Below are 13,717 nucleotides of genomic sequence, written 5' to 3' on the forward strand. Positions count from 1 at the left end.
TAAAAATGTAACGATATTGATTGAAGTTGACAAGAAAAAATGTAGCTCGCTTCAATTGTATCAAAATAAAGTTTAAAAAATTGTAATTAATTTAAAATTTCCAAACGGAATAAAGTCCTTTTGAAAATCATAATAAATTTGCAAATGTTCCCTGTGTATAATAAATAATAATAATAAATAAAAAACAAGGGACTAAATAAAAATTCTGGAACATTTCCATAAACTACCACACGATGGCAGCAAACTACCAGTTATCTATTAACTATACAAAGTTAAATCTAGTTGGAGTTATTTATTTTTTTAACTTGAATGGTTCGTTGGCAACGAAAAAAGTGCATTTTTAAATACTGATAATTTTGCTGCTGTCGTGCATTCAAATGAGGCAACTAAAATTACAATATGAACAATGTTATTGTTGCTGTGGCAGAATTTTATGCATTATTTTTTATATGTAGGTGTGCCAATGTACCTTAGATGAACCTCAAAAAATGTGAATATTGTGCGAAATTATGATTTATTTTCATAGTTCAATTCAAAAAGTCAAATATTTCATTTCATAAATTTTTTTTAAATGTATTTTTGATTTTCGCTTCCAGCTAATAAAAACACACAATTTGACATCTCAAAACAAATATGAATATTGCATAATAAATAATCAAAATGATTTTTATCTAGAAATTAGGAAGGAATAGTCCTTCTGAAAAGTATTTTCCTGTTTAATGAACACATACGTACAATATTCACTTTTTAAATTGAACTACTAAATAAAATTTACTTTTCTACCATAATTCTATTTAGCTACACGTGTATTAAAAAAAGACATTTCAGTCTCTTACATCACAATATTTATTCAACAATATACAGATCAATTTCTTTCCCTCTACAGACTTTCTCTCCATTTTGTACACTTTTGTATTTAAACGATTGAAAATAAGTCTCTCTCCATGTACACAGAGCGTCAAGAGTCCAGGTCTTCTTCACACTTTGCATCTTTTTCGTCCAAGTGGGACCCTCTTCCCTGCCCTCGCTCTTTGAGGAGGCGTTCACGTGACAAATGCTGAGGATGGTCGCACATGCGTCGGAGGCGGAGAGCGTTCGCCGCATTTGGATTCATGAAATCCAGCACGAGGAGCAGGTGAGGGGACACATGTTGCATAGAATTCCATTCAGACGACGAGAACAGAAGATTTGGTGCTGCCAAGTCTTCAAATTAGTTTTTTTTTTTTTTTGTGTTTGTTTTGTTTTTTTGTTAAAATAAACTCCTGAGACCCTCTGGGACTTTATCAACTTTTTAGCATCAAAAGAAAAAGAATCAATAAATAGCTTCAACTGTTGCGATAGAAGACAAACAGTACTGCGTTGGGGATGTGACATCACAGAAAAATAGAGACTAAAAACCCTGCACTGAGTGTATACACATATACATATATATTTTATATAAAGAATCATCATTTTTAATAATGTTCTTGAAAGGTGGATGGATTAAAGTGCATCACAATGATTGAAAACTAAAGGTTTGTCACACATGCAACGCTCGAAATGAACTTTGAAATCATTTGGACCGGGCAAAAATGAAACCTACGGTGGAACCTCCAAAGTCGTACACGTCAGGTACCGTCAAAGGTTGAGTCGTTTTACTTTATTTTAGTTTAATGATACTGTGGTCTTTGTATGACAGTTGAGAATGTTAAAATGTTCAAATATCACCGGCTGTGCGGTTAATGAAGGTTTTAGAATGACCGCAGGATGACCCTGGAACAAATTTCCATTTCCCTTATTTTCCATGGGAAAATTTGTTTTGGAACCTCTGAAGTTGTTCCCCCCCCCCCCCCCCCCCCCCCAAAAAAAAAAAAAAAAAAAAAAAAAAAAAGTCAACAAACCATCAATACCTATAAAATGTCCTAGGTGACAGTATTCCAGTCCAAAATTCTCCCTCCATTGAGTGTCTGTCAGTAGTACTTTATTTTAGTTTTATTATGTGGTGGTTCCCTTCAATTCGCATTTGTATGACCGTTCAAACTTTTAAACTGTCACTTAAAAGGGATCCATCGTGGAAAATTGACTTTTAACGGTTTGTAAACAAATAGTTGTCTCTATAGTGCCTGCCCACTCATCAAGTGAAGAACAAGATCCAGAGCCATTTTCAAGCAACTACACTGTCAAAAACACAAAGCCAAAATGGAAGGAGACCTGCACCGAACTTTGCTGGCTGCGCAGATTAGCGTTATCTAACAGTGTTGACTTCGGATACGCGACACATGATGTGTTTATTGCATAAACTGCTACCTCCACGAGTAAAAATGCTCTTGCAAGTAGAAATCGCTGTAGTTGTCATGGTATTGAAAGGCTGATTCGCCATTGGTCCAGCAGTATATAGGGGGCGGGGTATATAATCTCACACTTGCTGCCTCCTAAAAACGGGCAAAATATCTCCTTTAAAAAATTATCTGTCCAGTTTATGAAGGTTTTATGACAGCCAGAGTTTAATTTCCATTATTTCTCCCCTTAGATGAGCTTTAAAATGAGAAGTTAGAAGTCAAACAGCGTCTCGGAACAGATCGAGTTGGACTTTGAAGGTTCCACTGTACTATGACTTGGGCATCATCGGTGGAAGTGATGGTAGTTGTTAATTTCCTGCAATGCCAACATGCATATTTTACGAGAGCGGACACTGAGAGATAATCGAGACCGATCCATCCGGTTCACGTAAGTCATCCCGGGTCATTTACAGCCAACGCGTATGTACAATCCCCATGTGACCTCCTTTCAAACACACAGTATGACCTCAAGGTCATCAAAGTGTTGTTATGTACACTAGTGGTGGAGAAAATGTGACACTGCAACTTTGTCCCTCAACTATGACAAAATAATAACAATAAAATCAAAACGGTCTTCAACTTAAGACAGGCGAGCAAATAAGTTATTTAAGGACAGGATGTGTGTTGGCACGTATGGTGAAAAATAGGATGGGGTGAGGGGGGCGACACTTGGGGGTTGGCGAGCATGCGGGCCTCGTTGAGGGGAGGTCGACGTAAGGCGAGCAGACAGCGTGCAGGCAACTCCATGCATGATGAGCCCAGTCAAACAATTGCACTTACTAAAGAAAACGATTATGAAAAAAAATAAGACACCTTAAGGATATTTGACTTCTAAAGCCGTCAATGGCAGTGTATGTGTTTTAAATGAGCAAATAAAGGATCCAATTGTTTCTAATGACCCCGAATAGATGGCAGGAACTCTCTTAAGCGCCTAGTGTTCCAAGCCAATCGGCTCTTTGACCAGCAGACAGGTGAATCAACACATGATGAGGTAGAGCAAAAAAATGAATGCTATGAAAGCCACTCGCCACTAGAGGGCAGACAAAGGCCAGCATGAAGAGCTGATGCTGAGGGCCCACTCAGTGATTTGTTTAAACTGCATAAACCTGTCCATAATGCTTTACACACACACACACACACACACACACATCTCCATATATATATATATATATATTTCTTCAGATTTACTAATAATGACCTCAGTAGTGATTTGCTCAAGTCCAGTTAACAAATTGGGCCTCTTCCCAGTTTGGTTTGACAGCACGGTTTGAACTATGAACATAAAAAATAAACAAGTTGACTTACAAACATCCTAGCTTCTTTCTTTGGCTTGTCACCTTAAAAAAAAAAAAAAAAAAAAAACTTAAATCTCCTTAAACCAATATTATTATATTCCTGATTTTAAAAAAAATAAAAAATATATATATATTTTTTTAAAAACAGCAATTAAGGAGGAAGATTTATCGAGCGAGAGCCATTGCACGTGAGCCCGGGAATGACGGGTTAGGGGATGAAGAGGTCAAAGAGCAACGGCGCCTCTCCGCGTGAGCGTTATTGCTGACTGAATGTTGACGCAAACGAAAGGTGAAATGTTATTGAACCACTCCACACCTTGCCTGGAATCCGGCCAACATGTTTCCTGTTTAAGGAGTCTGGAATTACCTTTTCCCAGAATTGAAGATGTAGACAGACACATCCACACACGAACAGTGGATATAAAAAGTCTACACACCCCCGTTCGAATGGCAACTTTTTGTGATATATATACAAAAAAACTTTTTGGCCATAATTCTAAAAGGTGTTTGGCGCAAACACAACAATCATCAAAAGAACACAATACACCTACAGTGAAGTCTGGTGGGGGCAATGTAATGCTTTGGAACTGTTTATCTTCAGCTGGAACTTATGAACAGTTCCAAATATCAGTCCGTGTTATCAAAAAAAAAAACCTTCTGGCTTCTGCTAGAAAGCCAGAAAATGTCAGGAACAGCCTACTAAACAGCTGAACGTTATATGGGGTTAATTAGAGGGAGTCCCCCGTTATAAGAGGGTGTCCACCACTTCTACATTTGTGCATCCACATTATCGCAGTTGTTTATTTTTACTTACCTCTTAAAGATGTAATTTTTGTTTTCAATTGAGTTGTTTCAGTTTTGAAATGACTTATTTTGCTCTGTTTTTTTTTATATCGCAAAAACCGGCAATTGAACAGGACTGTGTAGACGTTTTTTATATCCACGCTCCATGCTAAACCTGTGATATGATCTGCATGTTGAAGCTGGGGGAGCGGGACTGCTTGGTGAGGGGAGCCCCGGGGGACAGGAGAGGGTCTTCTGGTCTGATCAGGTGGCCCTCCTGCAAGCTGACGGTGGAGTGGCGGTGGGAGCCGCCGGCGGGACGCCCGCCGTCCTCGTCCGAGCCTTCGCCGCCCTCCTGTTCCCGTCTGCCGCCGTTCAGGTTGAAGGCCATGCAGTCAAAAGACTTGCTGGAGGAGGCGCTGCCAGTCCGTACCAGCGGGGGTCCGGTGGGGAAGCTCAAGTGCTTCTTGATGGGACTCAGCCGGATGGCGTCGAGTTGGATGCTGGCCGGGGGCGACTGGTTCCTCTGATGCTGTCGTTTGACCTCCACTGACGCATCTGCCTGTTTTGCCGCCTCGGGCCTGTCTCGCTCCTTGTCCCGGGACAGTCTGGCCGTGATGGCTTTCTTGATGCTGCTGCCGCCGCTGCTCAGGCTGCTGGCCCTCGGACCGCCACCGCCGCCGCCTGCCCTGGTGCCGCATGGTTGGCTGCTGTTGGACGCTCCGGAGGAGAAGCCCTCGTCTGGGTCGTTCGCGTTGAAGGAATCCTCGCCACCGCTCATACCGTCTGCATCTAGGTTGATCACATTTGTGTGGGTTTTTTTTTTTTAGTGTTAAGTAACAACAGAACAAAATAATATGACCACGTTGTTTAGTGGCTCTCAGACCATACGCCGTCATTAACGCTGCAACAATAGAAAAGGAATAATTCAATGGAGAACATACTGACCTGGAGCCAAGTCATGTGATGTTACACAGTGCTGTGTAAAGTCTTAGGGCACAGTTTTAGCTATGATGACAACACAGAAAATTACGGTAGCTACTATAGGCTTAAGTGCCATGAACAGCGCACCTTTTTTACACCTAAGTTATGTATCCATTTTGCTTTTTTTTTTTTCCCCCCGTGTAAGTTATCTACTTTGTTTTACGTGCGACAGGTGCCTGCACATTCGATAAATACAGATTTTTTTAATTTTTTTTTTTTTTTTACTTGGCCACATATTAAATGTCAGTCCTACGAACAAACTTAGAACCTGTTCTACACACTCTTGATAAATGACCCATGGGCGTCCTGTCTACTGTAATCTCATCCATGCTCTTGACATTCGGCTTAGAAACACGCAGTTGAGTGTTCAACCATCGAGGCTCCGCTGTACTGTGACATGAGTGAAGCTGCTTTTCGAAATACAAGTCCAACTATTTATGGTTTTATTAGTCAAAATAACTGCTGTGTAGTTAAGAAAATTTGAGTTGGCCCAAGACTTTTGCACGGTACTGTATTCAACCCAAAATATATTTGTTTATAATTGTGTGGTAAGTGATAGTTCAATAAGTTCACATCAGGCTCAGGTTTCATGTAAACAAATGAACAACCTTATTCTTTGGTTAAAGAGGAGGGAAAAAGACAGGGAAAAAAAGCATAGTCAAGAAAGAGAGCCGTCTGTCTCCCATCATGCACTGTTGGGACGAGCAAGCTAAACAGACAGGGCAGAAAAGGGGGCCGTGTTCACATGCAAAAAGCACGAGGGCGGTCGAAGACACATGCTCTCCAGCCGAATCCCATCATTTATTCCTCCTGCGGCAAACGCTTCGTCACATGACTCGCCGGCCGAGTCCAGCTCGCTAATCGGCGGAGAGGCCAGAGGCCGCTCCAAACGCTTCACGGGATTGATAACATGTCGCTTTGTGCTGACAAGCCGGCGAGGCAACTGGGCCAGTGTGCAAGGCGACATCGGCGAGCACTCTCACACCGAAAACGGGACGCTTCAAATGTGTCCAAGACCGTCGTAGAGATGCACTTCTTAATTAATCAGTCAATCAGACATTATCACCATTGAATCTTAATTCAAGACATTTTGGACAATTTTATGCTTCCAATTTCACTGGAATGGTTCTGTTCCACCCTAAGATTCCATAGAGTCATGATTGGATGGGTTTGGGGTTGAAGAACAAAAAAATAGAGACTGTGAGCCCACAATGTTGAAAATGTCTCCACAGAAGACAGGTAACTTAAGCTGCGGGGTGAGGTACCATTTTCCCATAAGGGGCAATTCTAGTTCTTATAAAGGCCTAAGGGCTATATTAAATAAAATAAATGTAAAAAATGGATGATGCTAACAAATGTTTATTATATATTTAAAGCATTCATTGGTTAAAAAAAAAATCCTCTGCCCTTGCTACTACAACAAAATGTATTCATTTACTAATACGTAATGTTTCTTATTGCGGGTACCTCAATTAGTTACATAAATCCTAAATGTTCCGAACAAATCTGATTATGATGCAGTGCAGTTATACACCATTGCAAACTACAAGAAGAATACTAAACGGAATAAACAAATGTACATCTGGCAAAACTGAGTATTATTCATTATAGTCTGTTCAGAATATTTGATACAGCTCTTGTATAGGATCTCATTAATTGTGCAAGTGGTCATAATATTATGGCTGGAGGGCATACATGTTTTTGCCTGGCACTTCAATCCATCATAAATTAGTGACATTTAACCTGTGTGATTTACGATGTCTTTCTTTCTGTAAAACAATATAAATAAAAGCTCTCTTGCAGTACTGATGGAAATTCTCTCACACCGGTAAATTGATGTACGTGTCAAAAAAAGTTAATTATTTGTGATCCCCCCCGTCACGATAGAAGCTTACAATCGATTTCCTCCACCGTCCATATGAAACGGCTAAAACCTTGAAACATTGTGCAATTTCGTGCACCCTATCGATTCCCGCAGAGCTGCTAGTGTACATAAGAGCGTGACACGTGCATGCAATACAGTTAGTAACAAAAAGATCCTTCTTCACAGGTCTCCCCACTGAAAGAGCTGCAGAAGCAACTTTCAAGGAAAAGATCATGCAAAGTCAACTCAGCAGTACCTTCTGACCTTCATTCATGTCAAGGGTTCAATTGCAAAGAGCAAACAAAGAAATGAAGAGACATTGAACGAGACAAAATGGGCTGCATGGTAGACCAGAGTAATTAGTGGTTTTGCATTGCACTGCTTGACATTTTGTTAATACCGACCATGTTATTCACTTGACCTTGTCACGTATCATGTTAGGTATCTGGAGGCACTCTGGAAAGTTTGCTGAAGCACGGGCATGCATGACTGCGGGCGCGTTCCCACTCACTGAGCCGAGGGAGTAACGTGACATGGCAGAGGGCTGCGCTGGTAATGACTAACGCTGCTGGACTGCAAAACAAAATGGAGAGTCGCTCATATGAATGCGTGGGGCTGAGCGATCTGAAAAAGGGATGCGGTGAACCGCAGCGTGGAAGCAAGACGTCAGGTGCTCTGCCAGTCATGTAAAATGGATGGATCTACTTGATGTACTTAGAAGCATGAGAAAGACAGTCTTTATGACTCAGTGAGTGACAAGGGCCAAAGAAAGAATGAACGCTTAGGGAAGAAAACAGAGGATTTGACAGGCCCATGCAACAAGGCCACTGGCCTCACTTCCTTCCCAGCCAGGATTGGCAGCTCTTCTACTTTTGTCGGGCAAAAAGCGGCGGGCTGTTAGCTAAGGGTGTGGACAAATTAAAGCCACGTTTCCACCAAGCGGTACAGTTCAGTTCAGCACGGTTTGGTTTGGAACACATCTGGTTTGCGTTTTCCATTCACTACGGGCTATGTCAGCTGGACGACAACAGCTGGCTACATAGTGTGACATCACACGTTAACTGAGCAGACAGTGTAACCAGCTAAAAGAATTAGTTGAAGAAGAAAGAAAGAGCAAACAACAAAAACAATCTGGAGCCAGGGTGTAGCCCGTCCCTCACCCAAAGTCATCTGGGATAAGCACCAGCTCAGTCACCCAAATGAGGAAAAGCGCTTTTCATTTAAAACAACTACGAACGCTTTTCCACAGACAAAAACAGGTACTACAAGATATCACGAGGTACTATTTTTAGTACCTGGTCAGCCAAGGTGACAACCAGTTACCAATATGGGCGACGTAAACCACTGCTAGTCATTCATTGGTAAAAAATCATTTGGTGCTGCCGTGTTTTGTTGACATCTGAGGAGGTGCTGGAACAAAAACAGATATACATGCTAATGTAGTAGCATGATGCCTTTGCTTGATGCCCTTGGTCTCCTCCTGAATAAAATACATCAAACCAACAGCTACATGCCGAGATGTGTTCTTTATTAGCCTCGCTCTGACTAGTGCATTGATTGCGGCCTGGTTTTGTCAATTTCCTGCTGTACAGGAAAAACAGAATTGGAATTGTGCAGAGGAAAAGGCTGGCAACCCAGAGCAGGGACGGCAAAAAGTGATTATGTTGTTTTCATATCCTTCACAACTTTTGAATTGTTTGAAAAATGTGAACTGAACTGAACTGAAGTGTACTCGCTCGGTGAAATTGGGGCTGAAGGGTACTATGGGGGAATGCAGAGGCAGCAAAGAGAAATCGCGCAAAGCGGACGAAGGGGAGGAAGAGGATGAGTTTTGGGTGGTTGTTGCTCAGGGTGTCCGCCCCTGTGCCCTACCCTCGAGTGTGATGGGGGGAATAACGCTGCTGCTGTGGTGATGGTGGCTGTGAGGGCCCCCGTCTCTCTGCTCAATGGCTGATGGGTGTTGGGCGGGGCTTTGACGAGTGACGGTGACGCTCAACACTGCATCGCTCGAGTAGTCAAAACAATCTGGGAGTCAACAACACAGACGGGGAAATGTGGTTCTTTAGTGGCGGCGGGCCTCAACCGCCTCTGGTCTCATCAATTTACTTTAGTTTATGAAAACAAATAAAAGCTACAATTCTAAAAGCAACCTACTACTGGCGGTACAATCTGCAAGCACCATTTTGTCATGACTTTCTTGGGGATGAGGTGGGTGAAGAAAGAATACAAAGCAGTCAAGACAAACTACATGATGACAACTACAGTAAGTGACAGGCGACACCATTTTGCACAGTGCTAATGGTGTGATGGAATTTTTTTCTCACTGCTCAGGACCAACATAAAATGATTCAAATCATTTTCTCACCTAAAAGGTCCTTCTTGTGGCCTTTCACACATTGGAAAACATCATAAATATAAATATTTGCATTTCTTTCATATGGTGATAAATATATGAGGGCAAAAATGGTAACTCATGAGCGTGCCGTCTGTTCCCGTAGCCTTACCCTCTCTCTTCCAGCGGTGGCGTCGGATCGAGGCGGTGGTGATAGCCGAGATGGAAATGCGGCTAACGGTGGGGGTCACTTCCACCTGCAGAACCTTGCGCCCCTGCGGCTCGTTCGGGGCGCTGTCTGGCAGAGAATTCTTCATGGCGTTGCCCAGCTGTGGGTTGGCGCAAAGGGACGTCAACATGGCGGCCAAGCAACTAACGCTGAAGGGGGTCAATGGACAGAGGCAACTGTTTAACCTTACCAGGAGAGGCTGGGAGTAAAGCTCCAACTGGGCTCTGTACAGAACATCCTCCAGAGCTTCCCGACCCATCTCCCACTCACCATTGTATCTACAACAACAACACAGACACACGAGACGATGTCAAGGATGACGTTCTCTGACAAATGCCCTTTATGCGTGTTACACGACCACTGAATTATTTTTAGTTATACTGCGGCTAATAGTGACAAAGGAAGATTCTTTTCGAATTGACAAAACTCATGGCTTGCTAACTTACTGCAATTTCATGAAATCCAGCCCAAAATGTTGCCGTTCCTGGGAAAAATGCTTACTTTTTGTCCCTCTCGTGAAGCTAAAAAGGCATAAAAAATATTGGAAAATATTGTTCCCAATTTGATGTAGCGCAGAAAACTACACAATACCACAATCATAAACACACTGGTACATTAATCCCTCTCTCCCTAATGCTACCACGGGCGGAGCTATGTGGTGTCCAGGTCCCTCGGCCTCCCCACCAAAATATTTCTGGCTGTGGCACCTGAATGCTACAGTCAGTAAGTGCATACCATACACAGGTGCGCCTCAATACGTTTGAATATCATGGAAAACATGTATTTCAGTAGTTCAATAACAAAAAGTGAACTTCATTTATAGATTTGCTACACATAGCATGATATACTTCATGATTGTATCGTTTTAACTGAACTGATGATTACAGCAAACAATAACCCCAAATTTAACATCTCAAGAATTTTAAATATTACCTACTCATTCAAAATTATTTTGGATATAGAAATTAGAATCCGAATCGTCTTTATTTGCCAAGTACAACCCCAATTCCAATGAAGTTGGGATGTTGTGTTAAACATAAATACAAACAGAATACAATGATTTGCAACTCATGTTCAACCTATATTTAATTTAATCCACTACAAAGACAAGATACTAACTGATAAACTTTATTGTTTTTCGCAAATAATCATTAACAGGGTCATGTTTACCACTGGGTTACATCACCTTTTCTTTTAACAACATTCAATAAACGTTTGGGAACTGAGGACACTAATTGTTGAAGCTTCGTAGGTGGAATTCTTTCCCATTCTTGCTTGATGTACAGCTTCAGCTGTTCAACAGTCCGGGGTCTTCGTTGTCGTATTTTACGCTTCATAATGCGCCACACATTTTCAATGGGAGACAGGTCTGGACTGCAGGCAGGCCAGTCTAGTACCCGCACTCTTTCACTACAAAGCCACGCTGTTGTAACACGTGCAGAATTTGGTTTGGCATTGTCTTGCTGAAATAAGCAGGTGCATCCATGAAAAAGAGCAGCATATGTTTCTCCAAAACCTGTATGTCCCTGTCAGCATTAATAGTGCCTTCACAGATGTGTAAGTTACCCTTTTCCACTTTGCATCAGTCCACCTAAGATGAGCTCGGCGTTTCTGTGTGTTGTTGATAAATGGCTTTTGCTTTGGATAGTAGAGTTTCAAGTTGCATTTCCGGATGCAGCGCCGAACTGCATTTACTGACATTGGTTTTATGAAGTGTTCCTGAGCCCATGTGGCATTTTCCTGTATTAAATGCGAGTTTCATTTTTCAAAGTGAAAAATCGAAATTAGCTTTTCTACGTTAATCAAATTTATTACGATGCCCTTGTAATTTTCCAGTGTATTAAATCAAAATATCGCTTGTGCTAAAATTACAAGTTAGTAAATACTACTTAGCAATTTGCTAACTTTATTCAATTTGCTGTGTACATATTAGGGATTTGACTACATTGATCCACTATGGGGGAAAGAAAACAACTGAGAGATTCATGTTTTTATTTTAAACATACAGTATTTGCAAGGATGTTCTGAGCTCTATGCCACTGTTGTATTGACAAGACGTTGTGCCATAGAGAGAGAGGCCTTTGTGGAAGCAACTTCCCATAGTTGACGTCACACGTTTTAGACAGCAAACTAGTTGAGCCTGAATCATCGGCGACACTGCTGGTTGTAGCCAGGTAACACACTCCATTTTGCCTCATTTGCTTCAAGAAAAAGTCATCCTATGAGTTCATTTATTTAATACGCAGATCCCTTGTGCATCAATATTATCAACCATAATAAGCGTGACTACATGAACACATTGGAGAAAGCGTCGTTCTGTTTGATCCTGCCTCAAAGTACAAAGGCACTATGTTCCCTTTATCCTCAAGATGGGGGGGGGGAATGAATGAATGAATTTTAATTTGAAGAGGACTGGGAACATTTGAGAAAATTGTATTTTAAAGCCTGCCATGACAACAGAACGGCCAGATTGATGTTTATTTTGGTTGTCGCCACCTCCCTCTCTTCATGTCACACTGAATCATTGGGGACATATTAACCTAAATCCCAGTGTGTCCTCCTCAGCCAGGGCCAAGGTCTCTGCATGTACTGTGAAGCTTCATGTGCCTGTCTGAGCTAAGGATGCATGTGAAAGCAGGGCATGGAAATTAGGTGGTTGGGATTAGTAAAAATAAATAAATACAAAAATACAAAAAAAAGAATACACAAAACATTTCTATCCATCCCTCTCTCTCTCTTCATACACACACATATGCAGTCTTTGTCTGAACAATCTCCTGATTGCTGCTGGGGCTCCTGGGGAGAAAAATTAAGCCAAGAGTAGATTGGTCACACTCGCCTTAGCACTTCACGCTAAATAGTGCTGAATCGGGTCACTTTGAGATCGGGGGCCCCCCTCGCTAAGGACAAGATATCATCGAGGAGGCCGTAATCAGCTTTGCATCGGCAATTCCCATGAGGGATGCAATCACCTGCTCCCCTGGTGCATTGCTGATGTAATCAGCCTGCGATGAGAGGACCGTCGGTCCTTGGCACCACGATAGCGTATGCTACATTGGAGAGTAGTCTGTCTACATGGGTCAAGTAGACACACAATCACACAACAACAAATGGATTCTTGTGCTTGACAGCTTTTAAACCCGGCAAGATCGCTTCCACCGAGCTAACGACACTCCACTCTTTGGCCACAGCATCGGGTACACCTGCGTGATTAATGAGATCCAATACAAGGATTGTATCAAATATTCTGCCTGTAATATTATATATATGGCAAGGGGCCGTATTTGGCCAATCACAAGTTTTTTAGCCCTTTCTCCCTTCGCCGCGAGTTGGCGACCTATTACCGTAATGCCTAGTATGAACAAAATTAGAGGAGGGTGGCTTGACTGCTACTTTACGAGTGGAGGCTGGCTTGACCGCAGTCGAAAACGGCACCTACAAAGAGACACGCTTACGAAGCACAGTTTAAACTACAAGCTTTAAGTTACGCGTAGAAACATGGGAATTGAGCAGCCGCGCGAGAATTCAAGATCAACGAATCCATGGTTCGCAAGTGGAGGAAGCAGGAAAACGAAGCCGAGTTTCCGCGGAAACAAGGCGAGGTGGCCCGAGTTGGAAGACCAACTCGAGCAATGGATTGCAGCAATGCAGCGCCGGGCGATTTACGCCACAATTTGTGAATGGATTGTGGATGCTTGGGCTACCGTGTCTGCTTGCACTGTTGTTCGAGCTTTTGTAAAAGCCGGCATCATTTCTGAGGAGCTGCACCGCAACGAGACTGACTCCGACAATGACGAGAGGGAACCTGGCATGTTTGATGGAGAACTTGCCCAGCTGTTCATTTCGGATACAGAAGATGAAGACTTTGATGGATTTGTGGATGAGGATTGATAAAAAAAAAAAATAACGCGA

General features: G+C 42.2%; 1 protein-coding gene across 4 annotated transcripts in view; it reads right to left on the bottom strand.

Moving 5' to 3' along the window:
- Positions 1-4,533: 4,533 nt before the first annotated feature.
- Positions 4,534-13,717, bottom strand: part of LOC133486442 (hyccin 2-like) — a 34,957-nt gene continuing 25,773 nt past the window's right edge. The window contains exons 10-14 of one of the 4 annotated variants that reach the window (XM_061791580.1): positions 9,996-10,083; positions 9,749-9,905; positions 9,610-9,630; positions 9,117-9,269; positions 4,534-5,188 (exon numbers count right to left, since the gene is read on the bottom strand). In XM_061791580.1, the coding sequence (XP_061647564.1) occupies positions 4,566-5,188; positions 9,117-9,269; positions 9,610-9,630; positions 9,749-9,905; positions 9,996-10,083 (1,042 nt within the window). In that variant the 3' untranslated portion in view covers positions 4,534-4,565. The remainder of the gene's footprint in view (positions 5,189-9,116; positions 9,270-9,609; positions 9,631-9,748; positions 9,906-9,995; positions 10,084-13,717) is intronic. The other 3 variants (XM_061791582.1, XM_061791581.1, XM_061791584.1) reach the window with 3 other exon arrangements.

This window comes from Phyllopteryx taeniolatus, chromosome 12 (genome assembly GCF_024500385.1).
Source record: "Phyllopteryx taeniolatus isolate TA_2022b chromosome 12, UOR_Ptae_1.2, whole genome shotgun sequence".
Taxonomy (NCBI): Eukaryota; Metazoa; Chordata; class Actinopteri; order Syngnathiformes; family Syngnathidae; genus Phyllopteryx; species Phyllopteryx taeniolatus.